Source organism: Argiope bruennichi, chromosome 8 (genome assembly GCF_947563725.1).
Source record: "Argiope bruennichi chromosome 8, qqArgBrue1.1, whole genome shotgun sequence".
NCBI lineage: Eukaryota > Metazoa > Arthropoda > Arachnida > Araneae > Araneidae > Argiope > Argiope bruennichi.
The window spans coordinates 47073954-47101293 of record NC_079158.1 but is presented as its reverse complement, the minus strand read 5'-3'; the positions used below and the strand labels follow the sequence as shown (position 1 = coordinate 47101293).

At 25.8% G+C, this 27340-nt stretch overlaps 1 protein-coding gene across 3 annotated transcripts; it reads right to left on the bottom strand.

Annotated features, from left to right (window-relative positions):
- Nucleotides 1–69: 69 nt before the first annotated feature.
- LOC129981043 (GMP synthase [glutamine-hydrolyzing]-like) lies at nt 70–27340 on the bottom strand. 3 transcript variants are annotated; one of them, XM_056091656.1, is made up of 16 exons: nt 27204–27340; nt 23339–23441; nt 20975–21066; nt 19370–19484; nt 17453–17550; nt 17212–17315; nt 16792–16985; nt 15749–15914; nt 14441–14592; nt 12075–12135; nt 11433–11651; nt 11195–11310; nt 8701–8826; nt 6804–6922; nt 5797–6100; nt 70–1147 (listed from the first exon to the last, which is right to left on the bottom strand). In XM_056091656.1, exons 2-16 carry the CDS (start codon nt 23426–23428, stop codon nt 1046–1048), a joined length of 2058 nt encoding a protein of 685 aa, XP_055947631.1. In that variant the 5' UTR covers nt 23429–23441; nt 27204–27340; the 3' UTR covers nt 70–1045. The 3 variants fall into 3 exon arrangements, with proteins under 3 accessions (XP_055947631.1, XP_055947630.1, XP_055947629.1); XM_056091655.1 differs by lacking the exon at nt 27204–27340 and adding an exon at nt 26685–26734; XM_056091654.1 differs by lacking the exon at nt 27204–27340 and adding an exon at nt 26349–26551.

The following is a 27340-nucleotide window of genomic DNA, read 5'->3' as shown; positions in this document are numbered from 1 at the left end:
TTGCCAAAATAAATAGATGTACATTTGAATTTAGTAAAATGCAAACACCACAATAATAAGAGCTCAAAATTAGCAAACTGTTTTTTTTTTTTATTATTATTTTAACAAAAGTTTTGCTGCACATTCCATCATCTGAATCTTTTAAGATTATCACTGTATTTACAATGTGAAAAAAGTCTGCACAGATATAAACATTTGCACAAGTATGTAAAATGTTTATCATCTCAATTTATTATTATTAACATCTTAAAACAGGAAAAGTAACAATCTACCAGAAGATCAATCACAAAATCTTCTGATCTAAGATTATCTCTTGTAAAGGCAATAAATAAGCTATTCCATTCTTTCATTGTTCATATGGTATAACACAAAGTACACACACGCACACACAAATAAGATTTTTTCAGTATAAAATATATAATATAATTGATTATGCTTATTGCAGTCTTAAAAAATGTCAGGAATATCATAACGTTTAAACTGTGTAACAGGCATTTGCAAGATTAATAACATATCCTTGCTAAACAATATTTTTCGTTGTTTGCATTGCATTCAAAGTGCATAATCAATTACATTTGAAAAATATATCATATATTGCTTTTTTTGTTCATTAGCTTAATTTCATTTATTTTATGAGGCACATATGGGAAGTATTTTTAATCATAGCTCAACAATAATAACAGATTAACAGAACAAATATTTGAGTAACTTTTAACAATATTAAAGTTAAAGAATCATTGAACAATGAAAGGTGGAAAAGGTATCACACAGACAATGTTTTGCATTACAGCAACTTTCCAAGGTATGTAATTTTGTAAACTTAACACACAAAAAAATTTGAAATTAAAAAAAAAAAAAAAAAAATTACTTTTCTTTCAAGAATGTATTTCAAAATAAATTTTACATTTTTTTTCTCCTTATTTTAATAATTTTCCAACTGACTAAACTATGTATTAAAAGTAAGGCTTTTTATTTACATTTTTGACCCCCGTGAAATATTAAAGATAAGCCCACACAATTACATTAAAAAATTCTAGAACAGATTTCACTCCCATTCTGTAGTCCCAGGAGGTTTGGGTGTTAAATCATACAGAATTCTGGATATTCCGGGAACATTTAACATATCTTCTGCCATTTTATGAATAACCTAAAAAAAAATAATGTCATTATTACAGCATCCCAATTATCAACATACACAAATATATTTTACATTCACAAGGGTATTTTAACATTTTAAAGATTGAAAGCTCTATTTAAGAATGAGAAAAATATCAGATGGATTTTCTTAGCACATTCTTAATTTAATCATTCATTGAAATTATAAAAATATGGAGTTTCTTCACACCTCAAGCATTAGTTTTGGGAAAGTGTTCATTTTAATGAAAAAACTTACAAAAACTGTAGTTCTAAGCATATTTGAAATATTTTAGTTTTAATGTATATCTCAATTCAGTTTTATAGCCAAATTTTCAAGTATAAAAATTAACCATATTATTCTTTCAAACATTCTTCTTGATGATATTATTTTTCTTTATAAAATCCTAATAGTTTTTAATTTATTAAAAAAGGATGTTGATGTATAAATAATCTGATTAAATATATATAGAGAGAATCGTACAACCACACACACATATATAAGATATCTTAATTTATATTCTAATTATTTTAAAAGTTACCCTTTCCTGAATGAACCCATGCACACAGGATAATTATATTTAAATTTTCCATACTTAATGGGCCAGAATTGCATGAAATTCAACCACACACATTTGAGATCATGTTATTGATATTTATGAAATAAAAATTAATACAAAAAAAATGCCAATAGATGACACTTTAGGATGTTGCATAGGCATAATGGTATGGAATTTGGACAGCAAATACTACAAATCCCTACAGTTTGATGACGACATACTCCAGAAATTAAAGTATTGGACTATGACCAAAACGTTTACAGGTTTGCGCCCCAATACCACAGAAGAACCTCAGTGTCTACTATCAAATATGGCATGAATGTTTAAAAAAAGAGAAAAAGTACTATGCATTCTTTAAAAAATAATACGACTTCACCAATACCACTTTAACAATTAAACATTATTTGCATAAACAGTGCATCTTCAAAACATATACAAATGACAAACCTGATAAAATTGCAATACAAGATTATTATTGAAACTGTATTTAGTTTGCAGATGTTAAAAGAAAATATCTAATAGTGAAACATTTTTACTACAATGAAGAGGCCACTCATGTCGTTTAAAGAACCTTTTGTGAGCATAAGAAGGCATGCTATGGACAAATGACACACATCACTCTATGTGACAAGATGAAAAGATTCGAAAGAACCAGGCAGTTGGACTTTTTACAAGTAGAAGAAACATGTTATAGATCTTGCATACATAGATGATGAGAATTTAGTGGTCATGAAAAGCATCTAGCCATGGTGATAGAAGTCTACCATCTGTTTCTCATGGTATTGATGTACCTTATTCGACTGTTAGGAAGGTAATGAGATGAATGATGAGTCATTATCCTTCTAAAATTCATAGTCTTCATGAGCTATTAGGCAGGATACTGTAGTTCGAGGAATATTTGGGCTGTAGTTCCTTACATGAATGGAAGTTGAAGCTTTTGATCATGAAACATTCTGTGAACAGATGAGGACTAACTACTTTCACTTAAATGCAAAGATTATGGTATGGTGCGGTTTCATGCTATTTTTTACGCACATTTTAATGATTTAAAATTGTTTTGTTCAACTCATCTAATCAGATGTACTGTTTATTTTCAATGTTGAATTGTTTTTATTTTATAAAAATTTTATATTTTGATGTCATAGTCAATAAGAAATACTGAAAATTATCTTACAAACAGATTTTCTCATAAAACTTCACGAGGAAAACTTATTTCTATTTGTAAAGTTTTAAATAGAATGGCTCCATTAAATGTTTAGAGAGATATAAGAAATTTTCTATTAGGTATTTTAAAAGGATAGGATATACAAGTTATATTTTTGTACCAAAACGTTAGAGAAATGAATTACAACCTAATACTAAGAAAGATATATTAGGCTATGCATTAAATACTTTAGAATACAGAATATTCTTTCCCCATAGAGGAAAAGTAATTGAAACTAAACATATAAAGTTTAATAAATCTATTTCAGTATCTTAAGATTCAAAGGAAAATTGCCAAATTTAAAATGAATGATTCCCTATCAGATTTTGGAATTCAACAACTTAAATTTCAGATAAAGTTGAATGTGATTGGAAATGAATCTGTATAATCAGAGAGAAAGATAAAACCACAGGAAAATTTATTACCATCTTGAGCTGTAAGTAAGGTTAAAAAGCAAGAGTGAAGTTAGATAATATTGTGAAAGTAAAAGTATTGACTATAACTCTAATGATTTTAATTTTTTACCAACATTAATTTTAGAAAATAATAAATGCGGTTGAAATAGCATTATACTAGTCAGATGGGTTATTTTTATGTATTGGATACAAAACTACATTTAGTAGGAATTAAAATCCAAAAAATTTTAACGAATCACTAATATTTATTAATAACTAAATTAGAAAAGGAAAATTGGTATAACATATTGAAAGAAGGGCTAAAAACTTTAAGAACCCACAAAGTTTATAAGGTAATCCCAAGACCAAAAAATACTTAGGAAATAGATGGGTTTTAACACTTAAGATATTAAAGGGGGAAATAAAAGATATATGGGTAGATAAGTGGCTCAAGGTTTCAAACTGAAGATATAAATTACTTTGATACCTTTTCACCAGTTATTAATTTTACTTTAGTTATTTAATGTTAACTTGTTGACATAGGTTGGTTACGAAATCACCTAAATATTAAAAGTGCTTATCCGTATGTACCGCTTAAAAAATAAATTTGTTCCAGAAAAATTATATAATTTAAATGAGAGAAATTTTCTACAATACTGCGAAATTTTGATTCCATCTAACCATTATAGAAATTTAATAGGGAGTTTATCTTTTTTAGCTTCTAGAGCAAGACCAGACTTTTTTCTGTGAACATTTTTCTCAATCTAATAAAAATCCATCAAATACTCATTGGTATCTCGTGTGCCAAGTATTTCATTATGTTTTAAATATTTCTAAGTTACAGACTTAAGTAAATCTATAAGTTTTGCTTTAACAATATTTACTGATGCCAGCTGGCTAGCTGATAAAATGGATTGCAGATCTGTAGATTGTTATATTTTTAAAAGATATTCCTGTTAGAAAAATTTAACAGAAAACAGAACTAAACACACTGATAATTACTTTTTGTAAAAGAAAATTAGATGCTAAAGAATTCAACTTATTGTAAGTTGCAAGTAAGAAAAATGTTGCAGATATTATAACAAATACTTGATATATTGAATGACATGATAATTTGAAATTTTATTGTAACTGCTTATTTTGTACCATAGATGATTAAAATTGCATGTTAAATCATGAAAAATGGGAGACTTTTGTTGTCTTTCAGCTCACATATATTTAATATCAAAATATCTCGTATATTATTTAGCTTAAATTTTTTTATGACTTAAAAATCATTTTGTTCAACTCATCCAATAAGATGCACTATGTTTTTTATGTTCAATTGAGTTGTTTGTATTTTATGTAAATTTTATACTATGATGCCATAGCCAATAAGAATTGTCCATGACATCATGACCAGTTGGGTTTAAACACATGTTTTTAACAACTGTATATAAGCAATGTATTAAAATTTATGTACAAAAAGTTGTGTTATTTGTATTATGTTTTGCTCATTTGATTTTGAAATAACTATTCTTATAGCAGGTAAGTAGGTATTTTTTAGTAATGATGAGTCACCACTATAATCCCACTTCCCAACAATTCACTGCAAATTTCATTTTTGGCTTTTTCCCCTTCCTTTATTGACCAGGTGACACCTACAGGACGTAAGATCTGCTCTACAACTGGACAACAGTATAAGGATATGTCAAAATCCTTTTTGATCCTCAACCTGCAGCATTGTAAATGCCTACAGGAAATAATTTTTTGTAGGAGAGCATATTTTCTCATATTCATCATTATAGTGTACAACAATTGTTATGGCAAACTTTTACTGAAGGGCATGTAAATGGCCATTATTTTCCTATAAGCTCAGCTAGACTAGCAATGCTTAGTAGTGGTAATATTTAAAGGGTTAAATCCACTGAAACCAACCTACAACCTTAATGCATCTAAAAGATTGTATTAGAAATATCATAGAATTAATGCTAACTTATTGCATTCTGCTGCAAAATACAAAATACCTACAGTGCTTTTAGTAATGTCATTCTGCCCAATAAAATGCCCTACACAATTCTCTAAATATAGAAAGTTTAATTATAACAGCCATGTGTGTGTGTGTTTATATACATATAGCTTAATTGAACAGTTTTACAACAACACTGAATTCAAGCTTGGCATCATGACCCTAACTTTATATTCCCTATTAATTAGAAAACTACAGAGTTTTACAGAAAACTCATTCAGCAGTAGTTATTAAGTTCAAGAATCCCACACAACATTTAATGACAAAGTTCTCATACATTACAATAACAAAAAACATTTGCTTCAATAAAAAATAAATTAAAATATTAAAAAATCTTTAACATTTCTCCTTTCCCTCTCATTTGGAAACTTCTTTTAAAGAAAAATGTTAATATTCCCAAATAATAAATCTCATTGTTTTCAGAAACTAGTATATTAACCAAATACTTCATAAGCAGAATACACATACAGTACAAAATTATTTTACTCCACTTACTTCTAAAGGCAGGTCCTTATTAGGTGTAGCAGGTATTCCAGTCATAAAGTCATGTGTTATAAATGTCCTGATTACAGCAGACCTCTGACAAGAAGGATTTCTTGACACAACATCTCTATCAAAATGTATAGGTATAAGAACTATAGGCATTTGAGATATGCTTCCCATATACCCACTGCTTTGCAAAACATTGTGAGCTACATGATCCACCTGGCGAAGAGTGCTTAATACAAGAGGAGTTAAGAAGGTGGGGGTGATGTCATGAACTGGATATGTAACAGCAGAACCAAAAATATAACAAACCCTGTAAAAAGTGACAAAATATTAGCAATATAAATCATTAAATACAATACATTATATATATATATATATATATATATATATATATATATATATATATATATATATATATATATATATATATATACCCTGTGTGAGTATGTGTACACACACACGCTCATACATAAGAAGAAACAAAGTTTCTGAAGAAGTATTTTTGTTATCTTTTAGCAATGATTTCTTCAATAAACATTAACAAATTACTTGTTTAAAAAGAGATGCACACAGCTATGCTAAACCCTTTCTACTAAAGCCAAAACAGAACAAAGCAAAAAAAAAAAAAAAAAAAAAAATGAAATTGAGTTTTAACATTATAATGGTAGAGTTTCAAGGTTCCAAAATGCAAAAATATTCATAAATTATTCATAGATCAAATTTTCTGAACTACATACATTTATCTTTGATATAAACTATTAAACATACTAATTTATGAATGAATCGGGAATAAGAATGCAGCCATTTGCATTTAGAATAAAAATAATTCATCATATATTGTGTCCATATTAATGCATGTTTAATGAGAATAATGAAATTAAGATACAGGAGGAATATAAATCAAATAGTATTAATTTGGAGATTTCCCTAATCTTTCAAGAATGTGACAATTAATAATAAAGAAACTACAAAAAAAAAAGTTACCAATCTATTGATACTAAAGTTATTCTTACCTATTTACATTGTGACAAACACGAGGAATAATTTTAGCAAGAGTCATAATATCTTCCCAATTTGCTATTTCTTCATCTGTTGATAATCCTACAACATAACTGTAAGTGCGTTGGTCACCCTAAAACACACATTTAAAAGTAAGAAAGAAACTTATCTGATGTAATGAAGCAGAAAAGCACCAACAGGAAATAATATCATAAATTTGAAGGGGAGAAAGCAGTTACTATAATTTTGTAACAATTGAAATTATTAAATAATTAATCTGAAGCAATGAATTTATTTTGAATGATATATTTTTTTTAAATTATATCTCGAAGTCAATGTATAATTAATACAAAAACCTTCTAACTTTACAGCTATGTCTAGTAATTTTTTTTAATTTAATGGTATATCATTAATATTAAAATATCCTAATAACAGATGAATTTCTCAAGCCACTGATCATATATCACAGAACCTATCAATTTTTGAAGAGCCAATTTATCATAATTAATCTCATTTTAATAAAGCAGTAGTTACAAATATTGCAAATGCGCTTATTAAAATATTTGGCAAAACTGAACTGCAAAGAGTTTTTTGTTTCTTTGTAGTCTTTTATAGTAAAAATGAGGATGCATACAAATTTGCTTTCTATAGGTTTTTATGGAATCTAATTCCAAGCAGTAGGAAAAAAAAAAGGGGGGGGGGGTACAAAGATACAACTAAAGGATGAAATTAAATTTCTTTAAGTTAAAAATTCAATTAGTATCTGACCATATGGAATCTCACTAGATACAAACTTTGAATATTTTTACCTTGCTGGTAATATTAGCAATTAATGACATCATATTTTTGTTTTTTGATACATGTGCAATTCTTTTTTTTATTATAATTATTCATTAACAGGCTTAATCAATACTAAAGATGAAATGAATAATCACTTTTATAAGGTCACTTTTCTAACAATGTATAACCCAAGGATACAGAGTTCCCACATTCCATTAAAATATCGGCACATCAGTATTTTTCAAGTTAAAGCTAATGTACAAATATTTGTGGAATAAAACATTAAAAAAAGTAAATATCTAAAAACTTTTAGAAAATTTATAGTTCATATCCTGTAAAGTTGGAAATCAAAGCTCAGTCTGTACAGTTGATTACTCAGGTTAATGAAGACCATATAGAGAATTGTTATTTCTTTAATAAGGACAAGCTGTGAAATTTTTATGCAATATTAATAAATAATAAACAGAATATACTGTTTGAGATTATAATTTTACTTTAACATCAATATATATAAGAAAGGTATACTACAAAATAATTATTTCAGTCTTCTTGCAAATTGTTATGCATTGTAATGCTTGAAAATATAACAATATATAATTGAACACTTTAATGCATGCCACTAATTTCTTTTCTGATAAATTTCCAACACAAGAGAGTAGAATTATATCATTTTCTAGCCATTTCATTAAATATAAAAAAATATGATTATCTGAAACTAAGAAAGTATTTCCACCAATGAAAGATGAATAAACTCCTAGGTTTCTTTTTCCAACAAACTATAGCTCTTTATGAAATAGTCAAAGCATGCTTACTAATTCAACTTAAGAAAGAAAAGAAAGCAATGCCCAGACGGTGACAATACAATGATGCAAAACAATGTAAAGTTATTTCAAACCCAATGAATGAATTCAAAGTAAAAAACAATTTATGCTTGTACTTAAAGATTACAATAATAATTCATCAAAAGAAAAATTGGGGGTAGTAAAATTTTGGTGAATTAAACAAGCTAAATAAAATTAGTAAAAATATATAATATTGCAGTACTTCATACTCTTGAAATAGCAACTGGATGCTTTGCTCTTTTGTATTACTTAGAAATATTACATAATCCATGAAATGAAAGAAACCAACCTGAACGCCAACACTTTTGATAGGAAGAAGGGTAGATTTAAGCTTATATTTATTGGACACAGCAGTTAAAAAGGCCTGCTCATCTTCAGTTGCACTGTCTTTCACTTTATTAACTAGGGCATGTTTCTGAAAACGGAGAAAAGGAATAAGTATAAACAGTCAAAAGCCTAATTATTTTCATATTCAGAATTTACAGGATTACATTTTCTAACATTCAAAAGGGTCATCCATAAAATTAATACAGATTTATCAAAGTTTGTGAATATATATCCAAAAATTCAGCTTCAAAAAAAATATCAAAATGTAGTAACTCATTTTTTGTTCCAGATAATATTTATTATTTGAAACTTCAGTATAAAATATAACAATATTTAATAAGTTATATTTTTTGAAAAAAAATTATAATACAATAATACACAATTAAATTTATTATTTTATCAATGAATAATATTCAGCTAGTCATCATCAACCCAATATTTTTTTGACATAACTAGTCTGTAAAAAAAAAAAATTTTTTTAAAGGAATAAATTACATGACTACAATTTTCTTTAATTGCATCACTTAAAATTTATATCTTCAATGCATTTTCAATTTTAAACAATGTGTCATTAAATATCATTTCAGTAATTTTGTTATTCCAAAATGTAATCTTCCCTCTCAATGAATTATTTAGGGTGGCCAGCATTTCTGCTGTTTAAATTCCTGTGACTTTTCCTCAACATTTTTTTTGGGTGTTTCTAATATCTTCAGAACAATGTCACTTTAATTTATTCTTTTTAATTATTACAAAATATTTAATTATATTATTACACAATTTTAACTATATTTGAAAAATTGATCTACTCTTTTAATTAAAATCCATGTACAATAAAATTTAATTCTCATAAAAAAAACCCATCATCTTTACTTATTGAATTTCAGATAAGCTTCAATTATGTAAAATCCTTCCCTTTTTGAAAATACATTAACCAACACTAGAAGATACATGCCCATTTAGATCAACTTTTAGCCAACCAGTCATATATCAGAACATTTGTCAATTTCAAAATGCAGTACAAAAGATACACGCACATTGGCGGAATGCTTAAGAATGAAGTTATTTGTTTCCTTACAGTGGGATATCTGCTATTCATAATCCAATCAAAACTCAACAATAATTTTACCAACAGAAAAGAAAAATTCAAATTACAAATATAAAATGAAATTTCTGCACCAAAATGAGAAAAATTCTTCAGTGATATCAAAACTGCATTGACTATAATAATAATAATAATAAAAAAAAAAACACTTGCACAATAGTTCAATGCTTAAGCCTGTAAAATAGAGAAAAAAGAGCAAAATTGGTCTATATGTTTTTTTCTTTATTACATAAAAAGAAAAATGTTTTAGAAGTATACATTTTTAAAAAAGATAGTATGAATGAATTTTCTAAATTTCTGTGGCAAACAGTCACATATACATCAAATTGTATAAGAAAAATGCTGCCCTTCTCTTTTGTAAATTTTTAGAAAAATTACAAGAGGTACGTGTGCCTATAATGTAAAAATAATAATAATAATAATTTTTTGTGTTTAATATTATTTTATAATTATAAAGCATTTTGTCAAATGTATGGAAAATTTTAAAGAAAAACAAAAAAATTTTCTTTTAATTTTAAAAAATGTTAGCAATAACGTCTATTTCATGTTGTCCATAGCATCCATTCATATAAAGAAATTAGTAATCCATGTTCATAGTATTTAAAAATAAACACCAACAAAAAAAAAATTACGGAAATAACAGCAATAACGTCCAATACTTCATAATTCAACAAAAAGATCTCCCAGAAGAGGGAAAAAGAATAATTATTGCAAAATACTTAATTAAATAAAATAATTTATTTTGGAACTATAATAATGGGTCAACATCTTACAACAAATTTTGAATATCAATACCCAAAATTTATACTTTTGTCCTCATAGCACATGGTGTGATCGATTTTTTTCAAAGGAAGAAAAGAGGGAGGGTGAAAGGAATAGCTTCATATATAATTTTTAAATATAAGAAACCTATCAAAGCTTAAAATCATAACAGTATCAAGGGCTGGGCTTTAGTTAAGCTGCCTTTTCCCATAGTATGCACAACCATTTTGTGCTAATTATAGCAATAACTTGATGTTCTGAAAAAAATGCAAACAAAAAATTTGACGAAAATATATTTATACATATATGCAATAAAGTAGATATGTTGATCAATCTTTCTCTTCCATAGTCTGCTTTCAGCTATCAATAAAAGTTTGATTTTTTCATTAGTTGCTAATGATGTTTTATTCTATTTATGAAAAAATACCAATAAATTATAAAGATAAAAAACATCCCCAATTTTATAATAAATTTCCCCGATTTTTTCCCAACCTTTCGGAGTTTCCCGACGATTCCCAATCGACTGGCCACCCTGATTATTCCATGATTTCCAAACAATACTAAAATTTCATGATGATATGACAAAGCTTACTTTTAATACAGATGTTGCATATTCAATTATAACTTTAACAAGCACACTCGTTTCTGCAAAAGACTTATCCATAAATGGTTCCTCAGCACAAATAACTCTAACAGCAAGACCAGGTCCTATAATTATTTTTTTTAAAAAATCATTCAAAAATAATGTATGCAGTTTTCATATGTATGAATTAATAAAGCTTCATGACATTACTAAGTATAAAATATTTTCAAGGGTGTAAAATATGTACCTGGAAAAGGATGCCTTTGAACAACTTCATCAGGCAAACCCAAATCTTTTCCCATAATCCTTACTTCATCTTTATGGAAATCTTTTAGAGGTTCTATGACACGACCCTCTGATCTAAGAATACGGACCAAATCTGTGTCATTGTGATGAGTTTTGATAGCATCTGCATTACAGCTTGCTAATGCGGAGGCACTCTCAATAAGGTCTGGTCTAAGTGTTCCTAAAAATAAAATTTGTTTAATGCATTCGTTATTAAACAGAGAAATTATTTTTTTAATAAATGAAAATTTACAGAAAGAAATCAATGATTTAAAACTACACAATAACTTCTTTAGATAAGTAATGGATTCAAACTTCATACAATAAAAGTTTAAATGCAATACAAAAACAAAATGGTGGAACATATATTTCAGTACTTATGAAAATTTTATACTTGGTTTTGAAATAATCTAAAAGAATTGTACGAATTCATAAACTGATACAATACCATCTAAAACTTGCAAAATATCAAAAAGAAAGAAAGAACAGTTAAAATATAGTCATTCAAATATATCTCACAACATAATTTAAAAGAAAAGTTAAATACAGAAAGTAATTAACCAATATTTATAAATTAAATTGTAATGAATAAAGAGAGGCTGACCTTGACCAAGTAAAGTTTCTTCTGGTTTCAAACTGAGGTCTGCTATGATTTCATTAGCTACCTAAAATAATGAAGTTGACAAATAATTATACTTCTCTGTAAAACAAATTCATTGTAATGAATTCTGACCAGTTTCAAATGGAAATATTCATCATTTAATAATCTATCAAAATAACAATGAGGGGAAATTAATATTTAGATTAGATTTCTAACAAAGTTTAGTTGTATCTCTAATAACATTTCATAAATTATTTTAATGAAGAAATAATCTGAAATTATTTATTATGTAATATTCCTTCTACTTTAATAATTGTTATTTTTATTTATGAACTAATACAAAATGCAACCAAGTCATAACAATTATCTTAGAATTCTATATTAGCTTACAATGCTTTTTATTTTCACAGAAATGGAAAATATGAAGAGCTGTAAATTGGAAAGCAAAAGTAGGCAAAATTAAGAAATCATGAAGCCTATTCAAAAAAGTGAAATGAATCTTGTCACAAAAAAAAAAAAAAAAAAAAAAAGTTAAGGAGAGTGGAAGAACTGTAAAATAATTTCAAAAAATATTTTTGCGTAATTTAACGAAAAAAAAAAAGAAGTTTCAATTATATCTAGGAGGAAAAAAAAAAAAAAAACTTAATGTGAACATGCAGAATGTTATCATTCATTTTATATTTTCAAAATCCACTGATGCCAAACTAATATATTCAAATGTATGCAAAAATATTCCTTTCCTAGTGCTATCATTATAATATTTATGGCATCATGTTTGATTTAAAGAGCAGACAATATTTCATTTTCAACCAGAGTTACCAATTGTTGTATATGGATTTCTTGCTCCATTTATGTTAATCATTCTTCTCAAGGAATGGACTCGCATTCTCTTGTTTAAAGTAGAGTGGTCTAGATTGGTTTACAAGCAGCTATGCTGTTGGGTTTGGTTTGAAATCTACTGAACAGCCATAAACCATTATTAAGAGCGACTGAATTATAAAAGCAAATGGATTAAAAAGAATTGATTTGAATGTCATTTTCAAAAGCAAAATTCTTAACAGTTATGAAAGTCGACTTAAAAAGAATTCATGCAATGCTGCGATGCAGTTGAAAATTTCACAGCTTTTTCACTGTAACAACATTTTGAAAAAACAAGGAGGTTTTATTTTTTTCTTTTGAAATAATCAGGACCAAGCAATAAACAGTAATGATTCTGACAGAGACAAATATTTTGAAGAAATCCTTCTACAAACATTGAAATGAGTCAAATATTTGATACCTGGTGTGAAGTGTCAATCAACAAATTTTTAAAAAAAGATACATGTATGATACATTATAAAAATGAATTATTAAGGAATAATTATCAATAAGCAATAATCAAAGAACTATTTATTATTTTAAAAATCAATTATAGAAGGCTACAATAGATTTTTTCCTTTTCCTTGATGTAATACAAATACAGTTGTTTTACCAGTTCAATTATTGCTATCATATGGTAAATTTTATTAAATTTCTTAAGATCAAAGTTGATAACATTAAAGCATAGCTACTATCAATTATATTTTTTGTTCTTTAAAGTAAGCGACTATGTTGAAAAGTCAATTTTTTTCAAAACTTAGAATTTTGTTTCTAAATCTATATTTTGGGAAGTTACACTGACTTTTACATTCACATTTGCATACATTTTAATTTACAACTTTACATACATTTACAACTTTAGATGCTATTTTCTCAAATTCTATCTAATCTTTGACAGAATTTTCTTATAAAAACCCTCATAAATTAAAATTAATGCATATTTTTTTGTTCAAATTAGGTCTAATAATTTCTAAATATGTTCCACAGTTCCTGAATTAGATAATAAGTAATCTATTCATTCTGAAATATTTTATAGTTGTTTTAGTGCTTTATAATGTTAAAAAAATGAAAATTTTGTTTTTTATTAATCTAATACCAATATTTAAAGTTATTGATAGAAATAGAGCTTATTTTCCTTAGTTCAGAAATACTAATCATTTGATAAACCTTTATATTATAGATTTTTGCTTTATACTTCTTTTTAGCTTTTAAAAAAAAAGACCTTTCTTCCAATTTTAAAAAAACTTTTGGCTCTTAACAGGTATATTTGGTTTTATAGGTATTTTTTCAATCTTTTTTTTTAAATACAATATCCAAAAATATAAGCTTTTAAAAGTTTTTAAAAAAATTTATCCTGAACATAATCACATACCTTAGTCATTTACAAAATCAAAATTCATCTTTAATAACAACAAATTAATAGCAATAAGCATGTATAAAAACTTCTTTATCACTAAGACAAAGGAAAGGCAAAAAATATTTAAAATGAATTGAAATCCAAAATAACTCACCCTCATAAAGGTATCACCAATAATTTTTCTCTTTTCCTCAGGATCTGTTGTCATACAAAGGAGAGGAGTGTCACGTTTTCTACCACTTGGATCTTTCCTATCAACAGGAACTGTGGTTGAGCCATTATAGAAGTTCTGAGATGCATTTAGAACTGGAAAATAGTACAAAACATCTTGGTATTTTTTTTTTTTTTTTCAAAATTCAATTAGATAAAATTTTTAATTTAGCAAATTAACAAACAACACAAGATTAAAAATACACACATCTGAATACACACACCAAAGAGCATACGAGATAGACAGCCAAATGAAAGTATACTAAACAGTTAATAATGTTAGAATTCCTTAGTATATGAATAGTTAATAAATGCTGTATTTCATACAATAAATCACATACATATTCGATTTTAAATTATTAATTTATCTTGCATGCTGGAAACATGGATGTAATTGACTGAAAGACAAAATGGGGGATATCCAAAAATGTGATACAAAACTCATGAAAAAAAAACATGCAAAAAGTTTGAAATAGTAAATGTACAAGAAAAATTACTGAAACTACATCTCAATCAGCTTTTACATGCATTTTAAAATATTTATAAAAGTAAGAAATCAATAACATATGATTTTCCCAAAGAGCTATATTGTCAAGTCAAATTTAAATATATACATATAGGATTAGAAAAAAAAAAAAAAAAAAAAAAAAAAAATAGGAAAGAAATCTATACATTATTGTAAATATACCACACTATCATATTTTAGCAAACATTTTTTTAATGGCAAATAGACCTTTGTATTATATCTGAGAAACATAACTGATTTTTTTTAAGTCACTGAGATGATTTAAGTGACATTTCATTGTTTATTTTACATCATCAGTCACGTAGGCATGCACAATAAGCAACTTCATTTTGTGTACAAGACACAAGTATGAAAGAACTAAGACCTCATTTTCTGATGAATATTTTCTCTGCAATTTGACAGCTTTGCCAGACTGTGTGGAGGAATATGAAAATAGAAAGGAATTGCTCTTGCATTCTCTCTGCGGTTCAAAGTTTTTGTCATGTGACAAATCGATGAAACCTTTTTTTAAAATTAAAAGAGCAGAAAAAAATTGAAAAATAAAAAAAAGAGAACTGCAGGTCAGTAAAAATATCATATTCTTGTAGAAAACTAAAAATTTTAATAGGGACATAAAAGTAACAAATTGAAAAATCATAAAAGAAAGTCTACACTAAAAAGCACATATTAAAAATATAAATTATGACTTTTATTTATTTATGTTCAATATAATGAATAGATACTGACCTCGAAGTTTTAGGCCTAATTTCTTTAATGACATTTCAACCTGTAAACTTTCATTCTTCCTCATGAATCCATTATCAATATGAATTGCTATCACTTGATCTTCCTTTAATGCTCGATTTAGTAGAGCGGCACAAACGGTGGAATCAACTCCTCCACTGACTAACATCTTAAAAAGATATCTTTTTAATTAAAACTTTAGAAGCATATTTTAGTTTTCTTTTCTTTGCTATTTTATTGAATCATAACTCATGTTTTTCAAGAATTTTCAAGGAAATTCCAAATTAAGAATTAAAAATCATTTGTTATCCAATTTTAATTTTATGATTAAAATCTCTACTTCTAATAAAGATGAATGGGTGTGTTAACACTCAAGAGGCCATATTGTTTGATTTAAAGTTATTAAATTTGGTCCAGATACATTTTTAAGGGGGAAAATATGCATTTCAAAACAATTCTTTAAAACTTTTATATAGAAAAAAAATAATAAATAAACTAGAATTTATTTTTGCAATAACTTCCAAAAATACAGCTACATTAAAATGATTTTGACAATGTTTTTAAGTCCTGTAAAATTCTTTCATCTATATTTATTTAACTTTTTGACATATTTTTAAGTATATTTGACAACAATATTATCATTGTTGTGAATCAATCATAATTTTTATTGTTTCATCTAATATTTAATTGCACGATTTTGTTTCATTGTTGAAAGATCAAAAAAGTTTCCATTCAAATACAATTACAAAACAATTTAGAAGATAGATGAACCAAGCATAATAGTTCCATGATATCATGGAATTGGTCTCAATAGTTCATATACACAATAAATAGAATTTAAATAAAACAATTAAAATAACAATTTGTCAATTTGGAAAAATCATGGACTTGTTAACTACATCTAAACAATTTATCAAAAATTATATATATATCCATTTTCTCCAGAAAATCAATTAGTCATCAAAGGTGATTACTAACTATTGAATCTCAAAGACAAAAAAACTGTAATTCAAATAACAATAATAAAAAAAAAACTTATTACTTACAAGCACTTTATTTTTTCCAACACATTTCTTTATATATTCAATACATTCTGCTTCACGTGATTGCATAGTGAAATTTCCAGATAAACCTGATATATTATAAAGAAAGTTCTTCATAATCAGCTTTCCATTAGTTGTTAAATCAACTTCTGGGTGGAACTGCACTCCATATATCTTTAGTTTTTCATTTGCAATAGCTTAAAAAAATAATAAAAATGAAGTTATTTTTTGAAAGAGAATATTACTCATCATGAAAATTTCTACTTCTTCCTTTACATATATTTTTGATGTTTTCAGTCTAGGAGAAATAGTAAATTTTAAAAATTAAAATACAGAATATATATTACTGAAGAATAAATAAAATAAAAAAAAAATCTTAATTACTACAGCTATACACAAAAATAATTACTGGTATTTACCAACCTGCAACATGATGCCCAGATTTTGCTATAACTTTAAAATTGTCTGCTACTTTATCAGTGCTATCACCATGTGTTAATAATACAGTTTCTTCTTTATCCAGACCTCTAAAAATGTAATGAATTTTTGCACTCTCAGATAATTTAAAATAAAAAAATGATTTTAAAAAGTTTAATCATTTTATCACTTTCAGACACATTAACATAAATATCAATTAAAAACCAATCAAATAAAATGATCTTACTTAAACAATGCAGATGATGTGTCAACTTGAACAACAAATTGGCCATCCTCCCTTGTATCTTTTTTAAGAACTGTTCCACCAAAGTGTTTGTTTATCATCTATATATAAAAAAAGCATACAGTAAGACCAAAAGTAGATATCTGAGCAATAATATTTAGTTGCATTGCTATATTTAATTGTAACAACAGTGGGGAAACAATCTGCATTTCAAAAAAAAAAAAAAAAATCATGAAATTTATTGTTGAAATTCATTTTTTTTTTTTAAATTTGCAAAATACATGCTTCAGAACAGAAGCGAATATGCAAATAATAATAATAAAAAAGCCTCACTTCAAAAGTTTGCTTAATTTGATATTCTTCAAATAACAATAGGAAACAATTTCTTTTTAACAAAATGCATTTTTAATTCATATAACTATTTTACTGCAAATTATATTAGAAAATTTAAATAAAGATATATATTTTTTTAACTTGGTTTATGAATAGCAGTTTCACAAGATCAGATATAAAAAAAATCAAAACTTATTCACTGCAAGGAATTTGTTATTCAGTTTCATAAGGGTCTAAAAATTTTAATAACATAATTTATAACATAATTAATATAAAAAAATTAATTTGGTTACATGAAAACTGTTAAATAGATACTTTTATACTTCTAATAACAAAACACTTTGCTGGACAATATAATCAGTACCCAGCATATACTAACATTTTATTAAAATAAGTATTTTCTCACCAAATTTATCACTGTTTAAATAATATAATGAATGTAAAAAAGTATTAAATAAAGTTTTTTGTTAGATGAAAAATCATTGTTATTTTAATAAGAATTCTTCACAAAGAAAATGTAAATTATCAATTGCAACAATTTCCATTTATTATTATTATTCTAAACAACCTTGATGAATTTAAAAAAAATCAAGGTGGTCTAAGTAAAATTCTAAAAAATACTTTTTGCAAAACAGTAATAAGCTTTATATAACTTCAATAAAATAAAATGTCATATAAAATTTATCAAACAAATTTTAATAAATATTAGAAACCAAATTGTGGACATACCTGTTAACTACTACATATATTCTGAAATAGAATTAAATTGCACTAAACTATTTGTTATAACACCATTTGATGAAAACCTAGCTACTCACAAATAAGAAGCTAATAAGATGAAAATTCTCTAACTGATCATTAATTTTCTAGAGTTCAGTAAATTCTACATTGTTAACTTTAGTTTAATGAATTGCTTATTTAATATTTTCAACTGTTAATTTAATTCTATATTTTGTTATCTTTATTTACAGGAAGCAGTAATTGCAGATAGACTCGAGGTTTAAAATGGATTTTGAATCCATATAAAACTGATATCATTTTGAAAGCATATTTCTCAATCTAGGAAATAAGTTTTCGGTAAAAATAGCAAAATCTATAAAACTAGATTAAAAATATAATAAAATTGGTTCTTGTAATGGCATATTAGTAAGGAAGATGAGCTTCCTAGTACCATAACATACACTTTGGAATTATAGATCTAGTTCTCTAAAAATAATTAAAAAAGAATACCATGATAGAGAATTGTAATAATTTAAAATCTAAACAAATTACAAATAGTTTTAATATAACTAATTAAAATGGTAAAAGCATATCAAAAACCAACAGTTACATTTGAATAATTCAATTGTGATAGATATGTTATCTGAAAAAGGCCACAAACTTATCAAAGTCCCTAGCAAAGCATAGAAGGGCTTTATTTTTGATAAAACAAAAATATAAATAAGCCATTAAATAAATATATAGTTAAAATGCATTTAACACCTCTTGCTTCAACTCTATTTTAGAACCCATGCCATGTTCACATATATTCAATAAATATAATTCTTTAGTGTCATTGAATATTGATTAAACATATACCAGCATTACCTGCATGCCATAGCATATCCCCAAAATTGGTAAACCACAAGTAAAAATTTGTGGATCATGAGCATAGGCATCAGCAGCATTGACAGAGCTCGGTCCTCCAGATATAATTATTGCTCTAAAAGAATTTAAGAAAAGAGGTCATCAATAACAATAGGAAAATGAATTTCACTTTTATCCGATTGGCACTGAATCTTTATTGTAATTTTATAACTAAAGAAAGGAACCTTTAAATATAAATTTATGGATTAATGCAATTAATATAAGAAATACAAAATGCAACAATATGCTTTGATTAAATATCACTGATTTCAAAATTTTAAATAAATATAAGTTGTGCAAAATGCAATCAAAATTTTCAATCAGTTTCAAAATAACTGTTAACAATTTTTGAAAGATAACAAAACACAAAAGATTCCAAAATAAATAAAATTAAGGCATTAGTATGCAATGACAATTAGAAACAATCTCTACTTATAATGAATGTACGTTTTGATGTTTATATGTCAACATTCTACAGGGTAATTTTTAATTAAAAATTAAGCAACTTTTTGACAATTTTCCCACAAAAGCTTACAAAAATACTATAGTAAAAAATGATTTTTACATCATATTTAAAATTAAAAGAAAAAAAAAATAACCTTTTCAATTACAGCAATTTTTTGCCACATGATTCTTTTTCTATATTTAATTGATTTTAAAAAAATATTTTGAGCATGTTTTTTAACAAGAATATAATGATATACAAGAATTCAGAATAAATTTTAAATGTATCATAATAAGATTTGCATTCTGGGAGAATTCCTAAGTCATTGATAAAAGTCACAATTAAAGTTGCAGATAATTTTGTTTTTGCTTTACGATCCGATTTGCCATTAATATTAATACAAAAAATAATGAACTGTATAAAATAGCAAAATTAAATTTCTGTTCTTAATCCAAATCATTATTGTCAAAAGAAAATTTCAGGAAAAGAAGTGATATAGCTACTTAATTTTGAAAAAAAAATTTGAAAAAGATTTTAATTTGTGTTTAAAATATATTAACATGAAGAAAAATGACAAATTTTACAATGTTTTAGATTAGAAATTGTGTAGCAATAAGATCAGAAATAACAGAGAGTATTCCTTTTTTACGAATTTTGGGGGGAGGGGGCTGACAGAAGATAAAGGAAATACACAGTAAAATTAATAGAACCTAAGGCTACTAAAATAGCACAAATTACATATCTATCAAAAATTTGAAACTTAAAAATATTTTGCTAAGACCATGTTGCTTAAAACATTTAGATGAACATTTTAGCAACCATTAATCCTGACAAACTTAGCAGCTGGTCATCAAAGGAGGTTAGTATTTAATAAACACTCAAACAATAATTATTTTAATATTTAATAACTATTTTGTTTTGTCTACACAATTAACACATCAATTATATAACCGAGCACTGATGTACAAAAATGCTCATTATCGAAAACTGCCTAGTTCATTTAAAAAAGACAAACATTCAACTTCATATTATTTATTTATTTATTTGCCTATAATAAGAACAATTATTCAAATGTATTTTGACAAGGAGAAGATTATAAAAAATGTATTCCAAAAAATTACCTAAAGCCCTGAGCTAACAGAGTATCTGCTGGAGTACTTAATGGAAGAATTTCTGTCTCAACACATAATTCCCTTACTCTTCTGTCAATCACCTAAAAAATACAAAAAATATTCTTACATCATCAAAAATTTCAAATCATTTTTACAAAAAGTACATTAATTTTTTTTTTTTTAAAAGTACACTAATTCTACAAGTATTCATTTATTCATGATTCTAAACTTGAAAATAGTATTTGCTGGATCATGGCCATATGCTCTTTCTTTAATACAATTTTTAAAAACTTTATACAGTAATTCAAACTGTCACAAAGCAATAAAATTTAAGATGGGAAACAGACATCTACATTAAGTTTCAAATATTGTTATAACATATGATCAAACAAATAAAAAGAAGAAAAATTGTAACTATAAATACACTGATCTCTTGAGTTTATGATATTTATATATTCTAGATCAGTTCTTTTAAAATTAACCTTTTGCATTGTTGAAAAATAATTTAATGCATAATTATTCACCTAACAATAGGACTTGTTTGAAATATATATATATATATATAATTGTTTTAAGCTGAATTTTTCTAAAAAATTAATCTACATCTTTCCATACTTAAGTAGCTAACAGTCAAAATTTTTTAAAAAATAAATAAGACATCCAAACAATGCACTGTTTTGAATGATACCCAAGAAGAGACATCCATGTACAGAGGGTTAAAAACAATATCATAGTTTGAAAATGCATTATTAATAACATATGATTAATAAATTCAAGATTGAAACACGCTTCATCAAACTTAATATCTTTTAATATTACAAACCAAATTTAAATTACTAACTTAGTTTAGTTATATTTATGTCATGTTTTGATGCAAAGCTGATGATATTTTGAGACAGACCTCATAATTTTGTATTGTAATCAGATGGCGAGAACAACAACTAAGCTGCCAACTCTATCTTCAAACTTCCATATCACACAATAAAAGAATATTTGATAGTACCAAAGTTATATGCACCAGACCTACTTACATGACAATTCCTCAATAAAATAGGATTTCAAACCTTGCACTTTCTGGTCCTAAAGCTAACACTCTACCGAGAAATTATTGTGCACCAGACCCACTTAGACAATGGTTCTTCAATAGAATTAGGTTTCTAACATCTTATATTCTGGAAGAAAATATGAAACTGCACTGAAAATTTACTGTTCACTAGATCTGCTTACACGATAGTTTTTCAATTGAATTGGGGTCCAAACCTCATGCTGTCTAGTCCCAAAGCTGAAATTTTACTGAGAATTTACTGTACACCAGATCCACTTATCTGACAATTCTTTAGTGAAATCGAGTTTAAAACCTCATAATCTCTATTCTTCTACCATTGTGGCCTATCTAAATTATTACAGTGATTACATTAATTCATCAAAAATAATAAGTAAGATCACTTAAGCCACAAAATTTATTAAAGCCTTTAATATAAATGTGTGCCACATGCCAATTAATAAGGAAAAAAAGTAAGAAAGAAAATTGTTGAAGATAATACACTAACAGGTACACTAACAGGTTCTTTCATCACTTCAATTTGACTATGTTTATCAATGTCAGAGACTTAATTTCAAAATTCGTCATAGGCATGTAGTTAATGCATAAGTACCATAAATTTAATTTATTAAAATATTATATTATATAAAAAATAAAAAGCATTTTGATTCAAACTACACAAATCATTAAGATGAATTTGATAGCATAATAGACAGGAAGTTATCTCAAATTCTTATAAATATACGAATGAAATAAAACACATTTTTATTTGTGGAGATTTAACGTCTAAAATAAGAAGTTCAGGAAGAGAAAATAGAAAATGATAATTATTTGATGCAAATATTAATTTGTGAACAATTTTAAATGTTTAACAAACTAGGATAGAAAAATTAATTAAAAAAATCAATAAACATAGACAACTGAGGTTTTAAAAAATAAATTGAAAAGGAATATTTACATATCAGACTTTTTTGGAGATCAATGGAAATTCCTTTGTTTTTAATAGATCATATATTTATTGTTAAAGATAAATTTATATTAAAATTTGATACACAATTATCCATTTTTAACAGCATATTTAAAACTTGCCAAACAATATTATTTAAATATCATGAAAGAGAGTTAAAAAATTACTTAACCCAATTAAAAAAATTACATGAACTGAACACTAATTCTTGTAAACATTAAAAACATGAAATTTCCAACCTTATTTATGAAAAGTTAACAATGCTGAGAGAAATCAAGTTCCTTTGGACATAATAAATAGCAACAAGACTTCTTATTTGTATAAAAATAAAATATAGTAACCTCCTGATTAAAATATACTGTACCTTCCCATATTGAGCACCAGCATCCAATATAACAACCTTTTCTGAGTAGAAGACTCCATTAACACAATTTCCAGACTTTGAGTCCTGCATGACACAATTATCTCTAGAAAAAATAATGTACAAAAAAGTTATTCTCTTTCTATTGAACTCTTTCATTCATTTAAAAATTTATTAGAAACTTTTCATCATATCTATTTATGCTTTAAAAATAAATGGATGATAGAAGATGAAATTACAATTTTTTAAAAACATTTCATTTATTTCTGATCCTGTAAGGAGTTAACAGCTCACCATATCAAATGACTTCTATTAACTTTAAATATTTTCCAAAAATATATTCCAGAAATGTTATTGAAAAACTTGCATTATAAAAGAGCACATTATTTGATATAATAATTTACAGTGTGTTGCATTTTTCTGCTTAATGACTGAAAAGATTCTCATTAATTCATTCAGTTTATTAAATCTCATTAATTTATTCAGTTCATAGCATTTTTTTTTTCAAATACTCTGTATCATTAGGTAATTATTTCTATAAAGGATATTAACTGCTTAATTGTTTTGCCTGAGTGTCAAGCGTGCATCAATTTATCAAATTTTGTTAGTTGTAAGCAAAAAATAAACCATTCATAACAATTATAATTCAATATTAAAATTACTTCGAATACATAGAAAAGTGAAGTATTCAATAGATTTCCATTTGAATCAAAATAAGAAAATATTCCCAAAATAGAAGGTATCATCTTATTAGATAGTAAAGAAAATAAAACAGTTAAGGGGTTAATTGCATTCAATATTCTTAATAATTATTCAAATGTTGCAAATTTAGAAACATTTTTTTCTTCTCCCCTTTCTTTATATTTATAATGAAGAAAACATTTGTGGGAAAAATGAAGAATTTATAAAAACCAAAATACAAATAAATGACAATAAAATACAATGCAGAAGTGACATTTGCTTCTTTATAGACATTAGAAAATAAATTTTTTTTTTATTTCAAAATTTACTTAATTTTCCTAATTACAGAAGAATAAAATGGTTAAAATTTCCCATTTCTCATATAAAAGTGATTTTCATTCATTTTTCACATACAATAATAATAAAACCTACTAATTAAAAAATTCTTCTTTAATCTAAATTACTGTGACCATCTAAAATCTGTCTAGAAGACATCTTGTGAATAAAAAGATTGTCTAATGAGAATTTCTTTTTAAATCAAAAATTGATTTATGTATATTATTTTAGATAAAAATGTTAAATCTAATTTCATAAGTTAAAATGTAATCTTTCAATTTTTTCACTGTAAAAATAATCCATAAAATTAGTAATCTTAACATATAATCATAACTTCTTAATTGCATTTAAGAACCCAAATAATTTATTATTCAAAAAAGTATTCTTTTTCCAGACAAAAATCATTTTCCAAGCCCTAAAAATATCTTTTACAAAATAAGCAGGGAAAAAGTGGGAATAAAAAGAGTTAAATATTACTACATTTCATCTATGAACTAATCATAACCTTCTTGAATAAATGCTCTTTTCCTTTCTCTAAATTTAATGACCCTGGCATTATATGTACCAAAAAGAAATCTATTTCAATTAAGAATTTTAAACTATACAAACTGATTAAAATATGATAACCCATTTAGCTTCTTAATTGATTAATTTCCATATATGGCAAAAAACATGGCTTTCTTGCATAATGTTTTGATATTTTCACTTCTAAAATAATTTTTATGCATTTAATATAACTGATTTTCATATATAAAAGCAATAAACTGTTGATTATAAGACAAATCACATTTTTGACTTCTTCCTGTATTTTATTTAAGACATAACTTGACTTTAAACAAACAATACTGAAGAAATTGTGGAATATGCTTCTTAATACATGTGAGGTGAGAGAAAATTCTTATATTAAATGCTTCCAATTAGATTAAAGTAAAAAAAAGTTCCAGTTAGATTAAAGTGAAAAAAAAAAGCATACAAATTATTTATGCCATGGATCAGCATTGTAATTTTTAAAAAAAACTAAATATGAACACAAAACTTTCATAACTTATTTTCATATATTGATAAAGTCATAACAATTTAAACAATTTCACCATGCATCAAAAAAATTAATTTCTATCTAGAATAGGATATTAACACAGCAGTTTAAAAACAATTTTTTTAAAAAATCTCATCTCCTTCATTAGAATATTACTAAAAATAATAACTTTAATTAATTACGGGCGAAACAGGATGATACTGCATCCTAATAACAGCATAGAGCCAAAAAACTGAACACGAAAAGTTTCAATCCATAAAATCAATACTAACATCAAAGTATTAAAACAAAATATTTAAGATCAATAATGGTCATGAAAATTGTCATTACCTTATTAATTTTAAATATTATTAAAAAATTATGAAAAACGGCTTAATGAATCGTTAATAAAAAAAAATGGAAGCACTTGCAACAAACAACAATAGTTCTAAAAAATGTTTGCTTTTTAGTAAATAATAAAAAAAATACATATTAATTTTTCTTACAATTAATAACTTATACATAATATAAAAATGACTCTGAAACAGTAGTTGACAGAAAATGGAACCTGAACTTAATGCACTAAATTATTTTAACGCGACTCCCTTGCGCTTTTTTTATTAGATATCTTGATTAATCATTAATAAAATGAAAAAATCTCAAAAACGGCAATTTATTTAGAATCATCCGAAGATTTTGCAAGATATTTTAGAAAACTGCAACACTTTTAGTCTCTTTACACAATATATTAAATATTTTTTTGTCTTAATCTAAATGAAAAAGATCCAAATAAATTGAAAAATGAATTTTAATTTATTTTGCATAAGCGGAATGATTCATATTAACTATATAACAGTCGCAATTTTAACAATTATAAGAGCAATTAATCGATTTATTGCATGAACATAAATCATGTAAAATATACATCGTTTTTTACATCCGTTAACATTGACTATGTGGATACTTTATAAACAATCTAACCTGTTCTTTTTCTTCAGACCGTCTTTACTTTTCCAGAATTTCAAAAGCTTTGGCCTGCTGCTGCGACATGCCGGCCACATAAAATTTTTTTATGCGGTTTTAACCCAATGTGCTTTTAAAAAAAATAATCTTTAGGACTACATATAGCAATATAACTATAGAAATGCACTTGTCTCATTCAACTCCCTGACGCACTGTTGCCAATCGGCGTCTGATGACAGTTGACTTTAAAAAAATATTATAACTTTTTTTTTCTTTTTTTCCCTTCTGAAAATGAAGAAAGCCTCTCAATAAAAGTTTTAGATAAAACTTTTTCACACATATTTTAACATTTACCTTATTTCCTCACACAGACCTGTCTCGCAATCCATGGAAATCAAAACAATATCGAATTATTTGAAGTACTATCTTCACTTTAAAACTGCGCAAAAAGTACGAAAAGTTCCAAGTAAAAAGAAAAAAGAGATTTCTCTTGACTCGCGAGACGTTTCAATATGGCATATTAGTTATGTTTATTTTCAATGCCATTAATCATAAAAACTAAAATAAAGACATCAATGGGTAAATTATATTAAAATTTTGGAGCATCCGAATTGCGAAAATCATTTTATGCCAAAAGAAAGACCTCCGTTGTTGTATATTTGGTTGAATAAGTTTGGAAGCATTACAAAAAAAAATGGAAAATGACGACATGAATAACGTTTGTATTCATTACAAAAGATAAATATTAATAGGTATTCTTATATTTATAAAAATTTCTGATAATTTTTTATGTATAAAAAAGGGAGATAAGCTTGATTAATTTTGAACAGATTAATAACTATATAAAATTTGTAATGAAGCAAAAAAGTTTACCTGGGAGTATGTATGTCTATTATTCAACTAAGAAATCGACTTTTTGTAATCTACAAAAAGTATTCCAGATCTTTTATTGTTTCTTTACGGAAAAGATTAGAGAAATCAGTCTAGTGGTGTTAGATAAGTTATCACGT